We start from the raw sequence: 14220 nt of genomic DNA on the forward strand, positions 1-14220 counted from the left end.
TTCAGCAAACATTTTTTAAAAAGGCATATTGGAAATATATATATATATACATATATATACATATATATATATGTCTCTATATATATACTGGCATGTGAAATATTGATGTTCTAGAACAAAGAATGTTTGCAAGTCATTGGGTCTTAGCAAAAGACAGGTGTAAACTTAAGTAGACATAAGAGTCCAGGCCCTGAGGATGGAGGAGGCTGGCTCAGGGTTTACATTTTTATCCAGCATCTGTGGTGCTTTTTAAAAAAATTTTGTCAGTTGTGGGGCTTGAACTCAGGATCTAAGCACTGGTCCTGAGCTCTTTTGCTCAAAGCTAGCGCTCTACCACTTTGAACACAGCGCTACACCACTTTGAGCACAGCGCTACTTCCAGTTTTCTAGTGGTTAATTGGAGATAAGAGTCTCTTGGACTTTCTTGCCTGGGCTGGTTTCGAACCATAATCCTCAGCTCTCAGCCTCTAGAGTAGTTAGGATTACAGGTGTGAGCCACTGCTGCCTGGCCAATATATATATATATATAGAGAGAGAGAGAGAGAGAGAGAGAGAAAGAGAGAGAGAGAGAGTGTGGCTTTAGGAAACACTGGCTGTCTGGGGGGACGGGGGATGGTGGGGGCAGTGATGACGGGTTTCAGTTTCTTCATCTGTGAAAGCAGGAAATCTGAGTGAAGTGTATTTCTTTCTGCAAAGACTCTCTCATCATCAGCAAGAAATATCTCTGAAGCGGAGGTTAGCAGACTTGGTGAGAACCTGCCTCTCTATGCATACCTAGTATCTACTCTGTACCAGGCTCCATGCTAAAACAACAGTACTCTCTCAGTACTCTCCTGAACACAGTAACTCTTCAAACTCCCCCACACACACATATCCCGCTTCCATGAAGACTGGCTACGCCAATCACCTCTGTTTCAACAAGGACAGAAGCAGAAGTTCAGAGGAGGTGAGTGGCTAGGCAGGGACACACACACACACACACACACACACACACACACACACACACACACACACACACACACACACACACACACACACACACACACACACACACACACACACACACACACACACACACACACACACACACACACACACACACACGTTGATTCTAAGCAGAACCAGAGACCCTTAACACACATCCTGGTGCTGGAAGTTCAGTTCACTCCTATACATGTAGCCTCTGATTCACATCAGGACATAGAATTCCTAGGACACACTTCACCTTGATTATAACTGTCTGCTGGGCTGGAAAGTGGGGTGTCTTCCGGCAATGGGATTTTTAAAAACAAGTTCAGCCCAGAAGTTTCTCAGGGCCCGACGTGGGTGGATCATCCGCTATAGCCACTAGGGGGCAACATCCATGACTACAACTCAAAGATGAAGAGGGAAACCCCAGCCACATTTGCAGGATTCTCTTCCAAAGCAAAGTCATGGACAGCACAGGCAGCGGCAAGAAACTCCTACCTCGGGAGGGCCTAGCCTCACATCTCTCCTTTCTCATCTAAACTCCCGAGCAACACCAAACCCCTACCAACCTCCAGCCATGCCCCTTCCCACTCTCATACTGGCTAGGTTTCCAAACACATCCTGTGGCACTGGATAGTACGATCTTCACTGATCTGATGTCAAAAAGCCTTTGGGAAAGGTGGGATTAAACTGTGGTTATGACTGCGGGATTTTTCCCCCCCTCAGCTCGGAGATGTTGCTCACATGATATTATATATAGCAAAATTATATCAATAACTGCCCTGCACTGGACTGAGTACTTTTTCACATTTGTTATTGCAACGCATGTTTTAAACATGACCTTATCTTCACAGCCGTAGGCAATACGGTGTCTCCGTTTCACAGGTCAGAAAGTGGTTCCTTGGAGAGGGAGGGGATGAAGGGCCTCTCATGCTGAAGGGCATGAGATTGGCAAGCAGGTGGTGTTGGTATGGGGGGAGGGGGCAGGATGGAATTGTGATCTATCAGAATCTAAGTTCATGACACACCAGCTTGTGTCTCCCTTTGAAGAATATGCTAGAATGGCAGCTGGGGTGGGGGGCTGTTTTAGCAAATGTGGAGGCCCTAAGTTCAAACCCCAATAATGCCAAGATACAAGAAAAAAGAGGCCACACAAGACTTCCCAAACCATTCCGGACATTACAGGAAAGAGATGCATGCCCCTGCTTGGCTGTCCATGGCCTATCAGCCTGGATCGGACCATTTTGTGTGACCATAGAGGATGTTACAACTATCTAAATGGTCCTTTAGCAGAATAAACGTCTCTACCCTTGATGGGTCTGGAGGCTGAATAGAAAACTCTAGAACCAAGACCCATGCCTCCCCTACCCTCCCCGCCCTGCAAGGAACTGGTACCTGGGCCTCTCTGAAACTGTTTCCCCGCCCCAGACAATTTACAATAAAGGTGAATTTAGCAGAATGAATGGAATTAGCTTTGTTTGGTTAAAAACAAAATAGCTTCCAACCTGTGCTTTTGACCTGTCCTAAACTATTTTCTGATCGCATCCGACAATAACCAGACCAGCATGAAGACAGGCATGATGCAGACCGGGTCTAACTGCTGTCCTGGGATCCGAATGGCTTTGTTTTTCACAGGGGAGAAATGGCGGGGGGGGGGGGCGGGGGGGGTGTTAGAGAAAAGCTTGATGGCTCTCAAATTAGTAGGTCTGTCATGTCCCAAATCATTTGCATTTCTAAAAATGGACTTTGACAGGTAAACAGTTATCTAAATAAGACCAAAAAAACAAAAAAAACCCCAAAAATCTTCTGTCTCTCTCAAGACGCCAACTGGCCAGTCTGGGGTTTCTCATTAAACACAAGATTCTCTTTCCCCAGGTGGGTGTGCAGGGGCCTCCTCCCCAAACCCAGATGTGTTTGAGCCCCTGGAGGCCTGGTCAAGGGGTGAGCCTTAGAAAGTGGGCCTCACGCCCTCATTCAATGGGCTACGGGCTCCGTCGCCTAGCAAGATTTCCCCAGTGTGGTGGCATCTGTAGAGTGGTACCCAGCCAGCTGTATGGACGCCCCCTAGGGTCTGATAGCCATTCAATTCCTGGGGCTCCACCCACAGCCTGGTGAACCAGAAACTCTGCAGTTTAGCCCGGGCATCTGTTTATAATAACCTTCCAGATGAAGAAGATCTATGCTAGAGGGGCTCAAATGTGAGAACCCCAGGTCCCGTGGTCCCTCCTCCCATCACGCCCTCAGCTACCCCGACTCCATTTTCTCCTCTCCATCATCCACCAACACCAGCAGGCCAACCATACTTGTCTGCAAGAGGCAGCTCACTGAATGTCTCCAGCCCCAGCCCACGTTGTCAGTCCCTCCCACCTGGCCCCCTCAGCCCCCCAACTTAGGAAGTCAGAACGGTCATTCGAGAAGGCAAAGTGGTCATGATGGTGGCCAGCCCTGCCTGCATTGTCTCCTAAGCCCCCTTGGTGCAAGGTAACTTGAAGTTCTACCTCCATCTCTCAGGGTAGCTATTTCCTTCCCACATGGAGATCCAGCCAAGCAGAAGGAAATGTGAGAACCATGTTTCTGGTGTGTTCTGAAAAGAACTTCTCCCGTCACCCTGACAGTGGGAAACAGTTTAGCCGTTCAAGTCAGATGGACACGGGTTCAAATGGTTGCTCTACCACGTAGCAGTCTGATGACTTAAGACAGGCATGAATTTTATTGTCACTCACACCCATGACCTCATCTCTAAATAGGAACGACAACACCTGGGCAGAATTAGTGACCAAACAGATGTGAAGGGCCATGACTCTGGCACAGACAGGAAATTCATACATTAATCGAAGCGACCACCTGACCACCTGGTTAACTGATGCACTCAAGTCGACTGGCGCCTTCATCCTGCCTGCCACTCACTTGGCAAAGCTGAGAATGGCTCTCATTCCCAACAAGCCTCGCTCTTCTTTCTGACTCCAAGCCAACCACTTGGTTGCATTTATTTCTCCATCAAAAGTTGTATTCTTTCCCTGAATTAATGTTATGTGTGTGTGTGTGTGCACGTGTGCACACATGCGCACGCATGCCGCCATTTTGCTTTGTAGTTTCCTGAGAGGAGAAATAATAAGCTCTGGAGGCCTTACCTGGAATGGTTTCGGATAGATGAATTCTCCTTCAGGCAACAGATGTTGGCAAGCAAGGGGTAGCACATTGTCCAACAACTGTCTTGGGCACAGACACAACACACCCCGACCTACGCACACGCACGCCTGTGCACATGTGCACAAACATGCACATAAAACCTACACGCTGGAACTTAAGACGGACTTGAATGTCCCGCTCAGGGTGCGCGTGCATGTGTACGCAGACACACACACACACACACACACACACACACACACACACACACACACGCACATCAGATCACACACAGACACCAGGGCTCTCTGGCCTTCACTGTTTAATGTCACATTAGACAACACCTGGACAACAGAACCAGAAAAAGCCAGATGGTACCTTTCGGCAACGTAAGTGTCGACACCGCCCAGTCAGCATCAGAATTGCCTAAAAGAATAACAATCGAGAGATGCTAATCCGTTTGCTGGGCAGTCTGTGTCTGTAGCACCCTCAGACCTCCACAGTCCTATCTGTGTCAGCTTTAGCTTCCAGGGGGTAGTACCAGGCCTCAGGGGACCCAGGGGCAGTGGACATAAAACTATGTAAGGAAAACCACATGCTGTGATACGCACATGCTCTATGGTATGAATGCCTGGCAGAAGATCAGAAAAAGGGCCTTGGACATACTTAGAAGTCTGTGCTTAATCTGAGATGGAGAATTGCTAAGCAGCAAGCCTGGTTTGAATGTTAGCTCACAGGAAGAAAGGAGAGTCAGTCCGCCCAGAGCCTGTGCCCTTATGTCCAGATGTAAAGTTTTACTCTGCTTTATCTGAATCCCATTCCAGAAAGAGGGCACATTTTCCTAGATGCCAGCTCCTCATTCTCTGAATGCCAGGTGCCGTGGAACCTGTCCAGCACAAAGCCTATGTGGAAAACATACTGTCCGGTGAATCAATGAATTCCATTTTCTCCAAACAGTGAATCTTGCTAAACAAGAATGAAATTCCCCTCAACATGGAATTATGTGAGAATCCCATCATGAGTTATATGGTGCTTCGGGGAACAGAGGTGTGTCTGGAATTTTTTTATCCTAAGTCAGTTTCTTCCCATAGGATTCCCTTTCAGATGTAACCAAATGAGACCTGGAAGACTCTCATATTATTATCAGAATTCCAATGTGACCCCAGCTACAAGATACAGGAAGATGAGGAAGATCACAAACCCTGTCCTCAACGATCCTCTTTACATAAGACTGGGTTTTACTAAAGTGGGGGCTTCTCCCTATTGGCTGGATGCCTGACCAATCAGCGAGCGCTTATCAGCCAGCATCTTTTCTGGACTTAGAGGAGTCTCTCTGGGAGTCTCACAGACCAAGTCCTGAACACTTTCTTCACAATTTCCCTGAGATGATTATCAGGCTGCCAGCCGAGAGGAGATGCAGGGAACAGTCTGTGATCTGAATGCAGGGCACAGAGCCAGCCCCATTTAAACAGTTCTGGTTGGCCTCCCGGCCATGCCAAAGGACACACTCAAATGGCCACATTATGTCCTTGCAGGATCTAAACTCCACACCCTCTTCACTGAAGAGCGAGCACCCGTGACAGGAGAAGGGTGAGGATGTTAAAATTAAGCGGGCCCTGACTGGTAATGACTTACTGTTTCTTCTTCCTGGGAGCCAGACACAGCTGGAAATAGTGAGAGAGATTTTCCTTGGCGTGAGGCTGATGGGTCCTTGAGTCACTGGTTCCACGGAAGTCATCCCACCCCCAAGGCCAATCTATCACCACCTGCCTTGAAGGCAGGCGCTTCTCTTTCTGTGGCTTGTGTTCTGACTTGTCAAAGCCAGGCTTCTCACTCTCCTTCACACCTCCGTCAAATAAAAAAAGGTCACTCCGGCTACACAATGAATGCCCACGGCTCTCCGTTCTAACTTCATGATACTCGTGGACACCAGATGAATATATTTGGGTAAGAAAACAACAACTACAACAACAACAAGCTCATTCAGATGGGATTGGGATGGACCCAAGATGTAGAAAAGATAAAGGCTATGAGGGACCGTTTGATACCATGACTTATTCATGGGGGTTGGGGTCGCTCTAGTGTGAGCATCTTTCGAAAAACCACCCTGTGGTAAGAAGATGATCTGTGTAGTTCACTGTAAATGAGGATACCCCAAATCTGCCGTGCCTTGATTGGGCTCAGCATCATGGGAAAAAATCTTTCCCTTCAAACAAAGAGAAGCAATTTATACCTCAGCTAATTAAGCCTTGTCAAAAAAAAAAAAGCAGGAGAAGGGAAGAGGTGACTCATGTCAGTGTTTTAAAAAAAGGGGGTGCCTTCCCCAACAGGTCTTTGCCTCATTCTAATACTTGGGAATCCCAGAACTTTCTCCGCAGAAGAAAAAATCATTTCGTGGTAGAAACAGGCTTTTTCTGAGTCAGGAAGCCTTGGATATGAGCCCAAATAGTCACACTGAACCTCAGTTTCCCAATCTATGAAGCGTAGGAAGTGTAGGACTAAGGCCTTCCTCAAAGTGTGCTGTCTGGGCATTCCATTCCCTTAGACTTCTTTCTTTTTTTTAAAGAGAACGTTAAACTAGCAGTGATCAATCTCTGGCTGAAAGCATTGTGCCTCTCTTCTGGCTTTCCACAGCAAGGACAAAGAGTGAGTATCTGCCACATTGGAGTTATTGTTGCTGAGGGTATTTTTTTTTATACTATTGGAGAAATGTAACAAGATTCTGGTAGAACAGTCAATCATCTGTCAAATAGCAAAACAGAAAATGTTTTCTTAAAATAAGATTCCTTTTTTTTTCATTTAAAAAGAAAAACACGAAGGCATAACAGCATTTCATTAGCTATGTACAAATGCCGGTCCATTCTGTCCATTCTAGCCAGGGCTGAGGTCAGAAATCTTCCTCAGCCTAAGAGTTCAATGCTCAGAAACTTAAGGGGTAGGGGGTCGGGGGAGACTGGACAAGGAGCTAAAAGGAGATGAACATTAATGCGCAGGCAACTTCCTGCTTCCAACATCTACCAGAAAAGGATAGATCTTTATTTTCCCTGGTCTTAAAGGTAGGAGTTCCTCTGTGCCTGAACCATTGAGTAACCTTGAGAGGATATTTTCACAAATGCCTCTATCTTGCTAACACTGACCTATGAATATCCACAGGCCGTTTCCCCAGCGTACAGCACCGGCCAGGGAATTGTCCTCTCTAAACCTGATAGAGGATGATTTGCATGAACCAACAAAAATGAGCTAGTAAAGAAGGCGGGTGGGGAGAATTTGCCTTCAAAATGCCCTCCCCAAAGGAGGCCATGGATGGAGGAGATAGGTTTTGTGGTCTGCAGCAATGCTAAAAACAAGATGCAAGTGGTATTGTGCAATCCTGTAGTTCTTAAATGAGAATAGGGACCGCACTGGGGAAGCACATCTTTAGCTCCCTCGTTTTTTTTTTCTTTCCCCCACATGAAGAAGTGAAATCCTAAGTCCTGAGTGATCAGCTCTTCCTCCGCTGGCTAGGTTTGAGCTGCGGCCTGAGCCAGGACAGAGCCTCTGACTGACTGTATGACCAGCGTTCGGGATATTAGACCCTCCCGAGAGAAATTCGCTTTTCCAGCCTCATTTCTGACCTGTGCAGTGAGCAGAAAACTCGCAGAAAATGATGCAAACCATTAAAAAAAAAAAACTTTTCTCCTGGGTGGTAATGATTCCACTAATGAAGTGCATTTCATCATTCACACCACAATCACATTATGCCTTCACAAAGAACTCTGGAAAGAACATTTATTATGGGAGTTGTGGTTCACGGATGCGGGCAGATGCTAGACTCTGAATAATAGCTGGGTCATTGGAGACATAAAGACCCCTGTGCTTCTGTGAAAGCCCCGAAAAGTCCCCAAGAATCTCAAGAAAGAAGAGGAGTCCTACCAAGCATATCTAGGAATGGGGAGGGGTCCCCAAGAGAGCCCCTTCTGTCTTCTAAGGTTGTGTCTTTAGTTCCTCAACTATTGGTTCTTGTCAAAGACAAGCTCATTCATCCATCCAAGAAAACTTTCAGGACTTCAGACTTGTGGGGGGAGCAAGCTACACCAAGTGTATTCTTATACTGCAAAATTCAGCTGCAGATGTGTGTTGTCTAATGCAGCCCTAAACAGAAATCCTGGAGAGAGAAAAAAAAATGAGGGAGCTGTATGGGAAAACATCCATCACTCATCTACCCAAAGACTAGAGTGCTGGGAAGAAGAGACTGGGCCTAGGTGGAAAGAACAAGTTGTATAAGACAGTGGGATTGGTTCCGAGAGAAATATATGCCTGGGCTGATTTTTTTTAATGTGAATACCTAAAGAAGAATCAGATATCACAGACTCCGTTCGTCACCCAGCGGTGGTGCTCAGAAACGGAGGTGGGCCATCAAATCACATCTGAAGGCTCCAACCTTTCCATCAGCAGTGAAGATGTCCTCATTCTTACTCTCCTAGGCAGTCGCCCTTGACCCTTCCTATTAACACGTGCGTGTATTTGAGCATCCTCCGGATGCACGTGCTATGCAAACACACAGAATGGACTAGCGGGTTCTCGGGCGTAATGAGGGCTGAGTTGGGCACAGACATGAAGTGTGAGACTTGAATAGAAATAGTCAGAAAGACCTTGCGGGGCTACAGGCTTTGAGAAACCCCTGTCCATTTTACATAGCCTGAGACCTTGCTGTGACGTTGGCATCATACATTTGGATGGAATCATCAGAACCCAGGAACACGAGTATGTAAAGATAGGCTTCTGGCACACACACTAATGACCTAGTCTGTGCCTGCCCCTGTGTGAGGCCCCCAGTAGAATTCTCCTGTGAATCTCACTATTGTAAGTCATAGATGGACAGACAGCGCAAGCATCACAGACACACAGTAGTGTCTACACTTGACCTGCCTTTGAGTTGATAAGGGAATCGGAATATTCCAATTGATTCTAATAGAATCAATCCATATCCCATCCAATTTCTAATGAGGGGCTTTGCAGTGGCAGGGGCTGTGGGGGAGGGGGAAAGAAAAGAAGACGAGTAATTGAGAAGAAAGGAAAGTATGTGGTCAGTGGGGTTCTCTGGACATCTCCAAAGATGTCCAGGAACCAGAAGTATGTGGGAATCAATCAATTGTATAGACAGCTAGAGAACAGAAGGCCCTCCATGGATAAAAGGGAATTATTTCATTACTCTGGGGATGACGGGCAAGGGCTGTGGAGCTGTGGAAGGAGAATACTGGCAGGAGATCTGAGCACAGGGAAAATGGCGTCTCAGCGGGCCACACATGGAGCAACTTAGATAGTGAGAGATTCTGTTAAGGGAAGGTGAGGAAATGCATGATGAACAAATAGCTTTTCCAGACTAGACTATGAAATATTATTTTTATGGGCCTATGTATGCCCACTTTATAGAAGACCGAGGCCAAAGGAGAGGTCAAGCATTACCCAAGGTAACACCAAAGAAGTGGTAGAGCTGGGATCTGAACCTGCATCTGCGGTTAAGTGAAAAGGCTGACCTGAAGATCTCTCCTCTGAGATTGGAGGACACAGTGAGGAGAAGAGAGAGGCATTTCCATCTGGGCTAGAAACGCAAGAGAATGGGGACAACAGGAAGGACAACCCACAAGAGGGAGTTCAGGAAGTCCGGGTGATGGAATCTGGTTCTCCTGGATGTGAGGCAGAAAGAAAAGCCGAAATCGACCTCTCTCAGCCCGGGCTTCCCATGAGACACACCTAGCTTGTGAAAACTTCCCAGGTCTCAACTCCTGAAATGTCTGGCCTGGGTGAGACCGGGGTATGGGCATGCTTCAACGGCTCTGTGCCTGCGTCTACTGATGGGAACCACAGTGAAGATTACTGGCAATCCCCCCCCCCAACCCCGGGGTTCAGGAGCCACTGACTTCAGCTGCGGTCCTGGTTTCCATCCCAACTAGCTCTTTGGGGAGCAAAGCGTTCAGAGGCTCAGTCATTGCCACAGTCACTGTGGGAAGAGGGGGAGACCAAATGGGGAAACCAAGGCAGTGGTGGGGTCACTTGTGAACCCTGGATTAATAACAACAACAACAACAAAACACCAGCTCACTTCTCAGCTCTGTCGCCCACGGCGCTCCAATTCGGGGGGGGGGGGGGGGCAAGTCAGAGCCTGCTCGAGTCTCTGTGTCCGACAGCTGGGATTAAGAACTGTGCCTTCCCCTTCGGCTCAGCAAGGCCGGGTAGGTAATAAAGGGTCTAATGAAGAATTATACAAAACCCACGGTATAGCCCCAGGCTGCCCTCAACAGTTAAGCCACTTCTGTCTGGAAGGAGCGGAGCTGCCTGAGACCAGATTGTGGGATTGTGCATTGCTTGTGGGCGGGACTGGGTAGGGGAAGGCAAGGCCTGGCTGAGCTTGAAAGATCCAGACTCTGCATCTGGGCATGCTGAGGGTTCGCCAGGGCAGAGAGGAGATGCTCAGGGGGACCCCATGAGCATCCAGGCCCTCCCCCATCTCCAGGAAGGACCTCTCCCCACACAGGTACCACCCCCCCCCCACCCCACACAGGTACCGCCCCCCCCCCCGCCCCAATCACCCGGCTCCACCCTACTCCTGACCACCACATCAAAGCTGGATGTGAGCTGTGTCAGAGGAAGTTGCTGAGGGACTCTGGTTCTCAGAACCCCAGTTCCCAGGTAGAAGATAGATGGTAGATAGATGGATGGATAGGTAAGTAGGTAGATAGATAGATAGATAGATAGATAGATAGATAGATAGATAGATAGATAGATAGATAGATAGATAGATAGATAGATGATAAATATAGATGATGATCTCAATGATAATGATGATGGTGGTGGATGGTGATGATAGAAAGGTAGATAGACAGATGATAGGTGTAGATGATGATAAAGACACCTAGATGAAGAGATAGATAGATGATAGATAAATAGATAGATAAATGATAGATAGAGAGAGACAGAGACAGAGAAAAAAGAGATATGAGAGTAGAGAGAAGTAGAGAGAAGCAGAGATGGGGAAAAAAAGAGACAGAAATGATAGAAAATAGAAAACCCAAGAAGGCTGGAGAGAGAAGGGGGGAAGGAGGGAGGGAGGGAGGGAGAGAGAGAGAGAAAGAGAGAGACCTAAAAGGAGACCAGTAGAGCAGAGAGAGGAGGAGGCAAACAGGCCCGTGCAGGTGGCCCTTACCGACTGCCTTCAAGGAGGCGTACTTGTTGAGCTCTTTGCCCGGTGGCGGCTGCTCATAGGGGTTGGAGATGTGGCCCAGGTTGGGGTACGAATGTGGGTGGCCCATCTGTTGGAGAAGAGGCGAAGTGGGCACCGCGTTGTTCATCTGGGTGGTATCTGGAAGTGAAGGAAGACAGAGCAATGGTCATTTCTGTTCGCCCATCCTCTCTACCATGATCACATCCCTCCTGCCCGTGAGGGGACAGGAATGGCAGAGCAGCAGATCACATACAGGTGTGTCAGCAACAACCAACTTCATAATCTTCAATGGGGAGTCACGGGGGGCCGACAGGTAGCCCCGGGGCCAAGCATGCGACCAGCAATGTCCCCGCCTCCACACACCCCCTCCTTGGGTTTGTGTGACCGGCAGGGTCCTGCGGTAGAGGTCATTTTTGTCACCAAAACAATATCCGTACAAAAAGATGCTCAATATGAATAATAATCAGAACGGATGAGGAGCAGAAGAACACAGGAAGCTGTTCCTTTGCCAGGAGGCTAGGCAATATTGGAAGGACCATAGGGCATCAGAGCTGGCATTGGCATGGAGGACAGAGAGGCCTCATAAAATCATTGGTGGGTGTTTGCTGGCCTGCTTTATCTGCGGACAGGAATTGAGCAGGGTGTAGTGAAATGGGAAAGCACATGAACACGTTGACCAAATAATACTGCGTCCGACACAATGAATGTTTGAGGTGATGGATAAGCCAATTATCCCCATCTGAGCATTACCCAGTATGCACCTGGACCACAACGTCACACTGTATTCCTTACACATGCATAAAATTATTACGTGCCAGTTAAAAATAATATTTAAAAACTGACTGAACAAGGCGTAGAGAAAGCCCAATGACATGGGTACGCCAACAAGCTAATGGCTCAACGACAGATCTTACTTTTGTAAAATATACTTTATTAGCTGGGCATCAGTGGCTCATACCTGTAATTCTAGCTACTCAGGAGGCTGAGATCTAAAGACTGCAGTTCAAAGCCAGTCCTGGCAGAAAAGTCCGTGAGACTCTTAGGTCCAATTAACCACCAACAAAGCTGAAATTGGCACTGTGGCTCAAGTGGTAGAGTGCTAGCCTTGAGCTGAAGAGCTGAGGGACAGCGTCCAGGCCCAGAGTTCAAGCCCCATGACTGACTCTATATATATAATTGTTAATGTTATTGTAGAGGTACTATACAGAGGGGTTATACTTATATGAGTCAGGCAATGAGTACATTTCTTTTTGGACAATGTCACCCCTTCCCAGTTTTTCCTTCCCATCCCCACCTACAAGTAGTGTAGCTCATTTTCCACATAGTGTTTAGTGAGTCCCACTGCTGCATTTGTTTACCCTTTGTCCCTCCATTTCTGTACCTTCCCCCTTCCTCTCCCAAAGACAGATAAGCTAACAAACAAGACAAAATGAAAAGCCAACAAAAATAGCAAATCTCTTATTTCCATTTCTCGGAGTTCATTTCAAAAAAATATTATTTTATAGGTAGATCTCATTTAAATAAAACCAGATCTCAAACATTAGCTTCTCTAAGTAAGAGCTGAACCTCCATCGCACCCCTGTGCTCAAAGCACTGATCCAGCCTGCGAAGGAAAATGGTAAGCATTTCATTAAAGGGGTAAAAAAAAAAACCCATCTGTAGAGATGTTCCTCACAGGACATCTTAGGACAGCTTTAATATTATTACACAGGGTGCTTAATATTCCATTACAGAGTATTTGCTTTCAGGTAAGTTCGGCCCAGTCTTGCGCTACCTTGGAGGCAGTGAGCACTTACGGAGTAAGGAGGCGTGACGGAGGGACTCACCAAAGCCATCCCGCAGAAGGGCGGCCGTGAGACTATCCCAGAGCTCTGGCCCCAATTCTGCATGTAGAACCACACGAAGCCAATCTCTGGCTCTGGCAGTTTTAGCCATTCTGGGCTAGCTCGGAGGCACTGGATATTCAGACATATTAAATAAATCCCGTCTCTGAATTATCAAACAGACCTTTGTGGCTACAGTGGTTTTTTAAATGTGATTTTCATTTTATTGGACAAGAAGGTAGACCAGACCTGGCAACCCAGAAGCTCTGTTTTCTCCTCCCCACCCCCCAAAAAAAATATTTCCATTAAAGAAAGAACAAAATAAAAGTTCAGAGTGGGGAACCCTGGTTGACGTCAAAGAAAAGCAAAATAACAAGGTTGAGTGAAGAGGACAGAACGGGTTAAGATTTGGGTCATAATCTGTAAATACTGCTCTTAACAAGTAATACACACACACACACACACACACACACACACACACACACTTAAAGCTGTGGATGCAGATATACATCTGTATATATATCCACCTCTATACGATATTTAATTGCATTTTGCCTAGTTATGGTCATCGAGGAATCTGTAGCAACCACAGAATCTTGCTCTTAGCACAAATAAATTTTCTTCTAGACACATCTCTCTGTATCCTGGAGATATTTTCCCCACCTGGATGGACAAGTCCTATCTGCCCAGTGCCACAAGGAAACTTGCCTCACCTCGTGCAATTCATTACGACTCAGAACTGAGGAAAGCATGGTATTGCTGGGGGGGGGGGGGACGATGTGACATTGCATTCAATCAAGACCCTCCCTTGACAAATCCCTCCTGAGCAAAGAAGATCCTCATACAAATGATGGTTGCAGAAGTGAGATCCGTGGCGTAAGACACAGCTGCTCTAACTGGAAGCATCCAGTAGCCTCACCCCCGGGTAAGCACTGTGTAAAAACTATTATTATGTGGCATGTCTTAGTTGCTCAACAGAAATGGATTCTATTCACATCTGGTCAGTTCCTGTTAGGAAGGAAGGAAGGAAGGAAGGAAGGGAGGGAGGGAGGGAGGGAGGGAGGGAGGGAGGCAGAGGTACCCATACTGACAGGAAAAAAG

At 47.1% G+C, this 14220-nt stretch overlaps 1 protein-coding gene across 2 annotated transcripts in view; it reads right to left on the reverse strand.

The window, feature by feature from the left end:
* The window catches only part of Shisa9 (shisa family member 9), a 190716-nt gene that overhangs the window by 10856 nt on the left and 165640 nt on the right, over positions 1 to 14220 (reverse strand). Inside the window, exons 3-4 of one of the 2 annotated variants that reach the window (XM_042698420.1) lie at positions 11279 to 11434; positions 4474 to 4521 (exon numbers count right to left, since the gene is read on the reverse strand). In XM_042698420.1, the coding sequence (XP_042554354.1) occupies positions 4474 to 4521; positions 11279 to 11434 (204 nt within the window). The remainder of the gene's footprint in view (positions 1 to 4473; positions 4522 to 11278; positions 11435 to 14220) is intronic. The other variant, XM_042698421.1, reaches the window with a different exon arrangement.

This window comes from Dipodomys spectabilis, unplaced genomic scaffold (assembly GCF_019054845.1).
Source record: "Dipodomys spectabilis isolate Male_0828 unplaced genomic scaffold, ASM1905484v1 ptg000231l, whole genome shotgun sequence".
In the NCBI taxonomy this organism is placed as follows: domain Eukaryota; kingdom Metazoa; phylum Chordata; class Mammalia; order Rodentia; family Heteromyidae; genus Dipodomys; species Dipodomys spectabilis.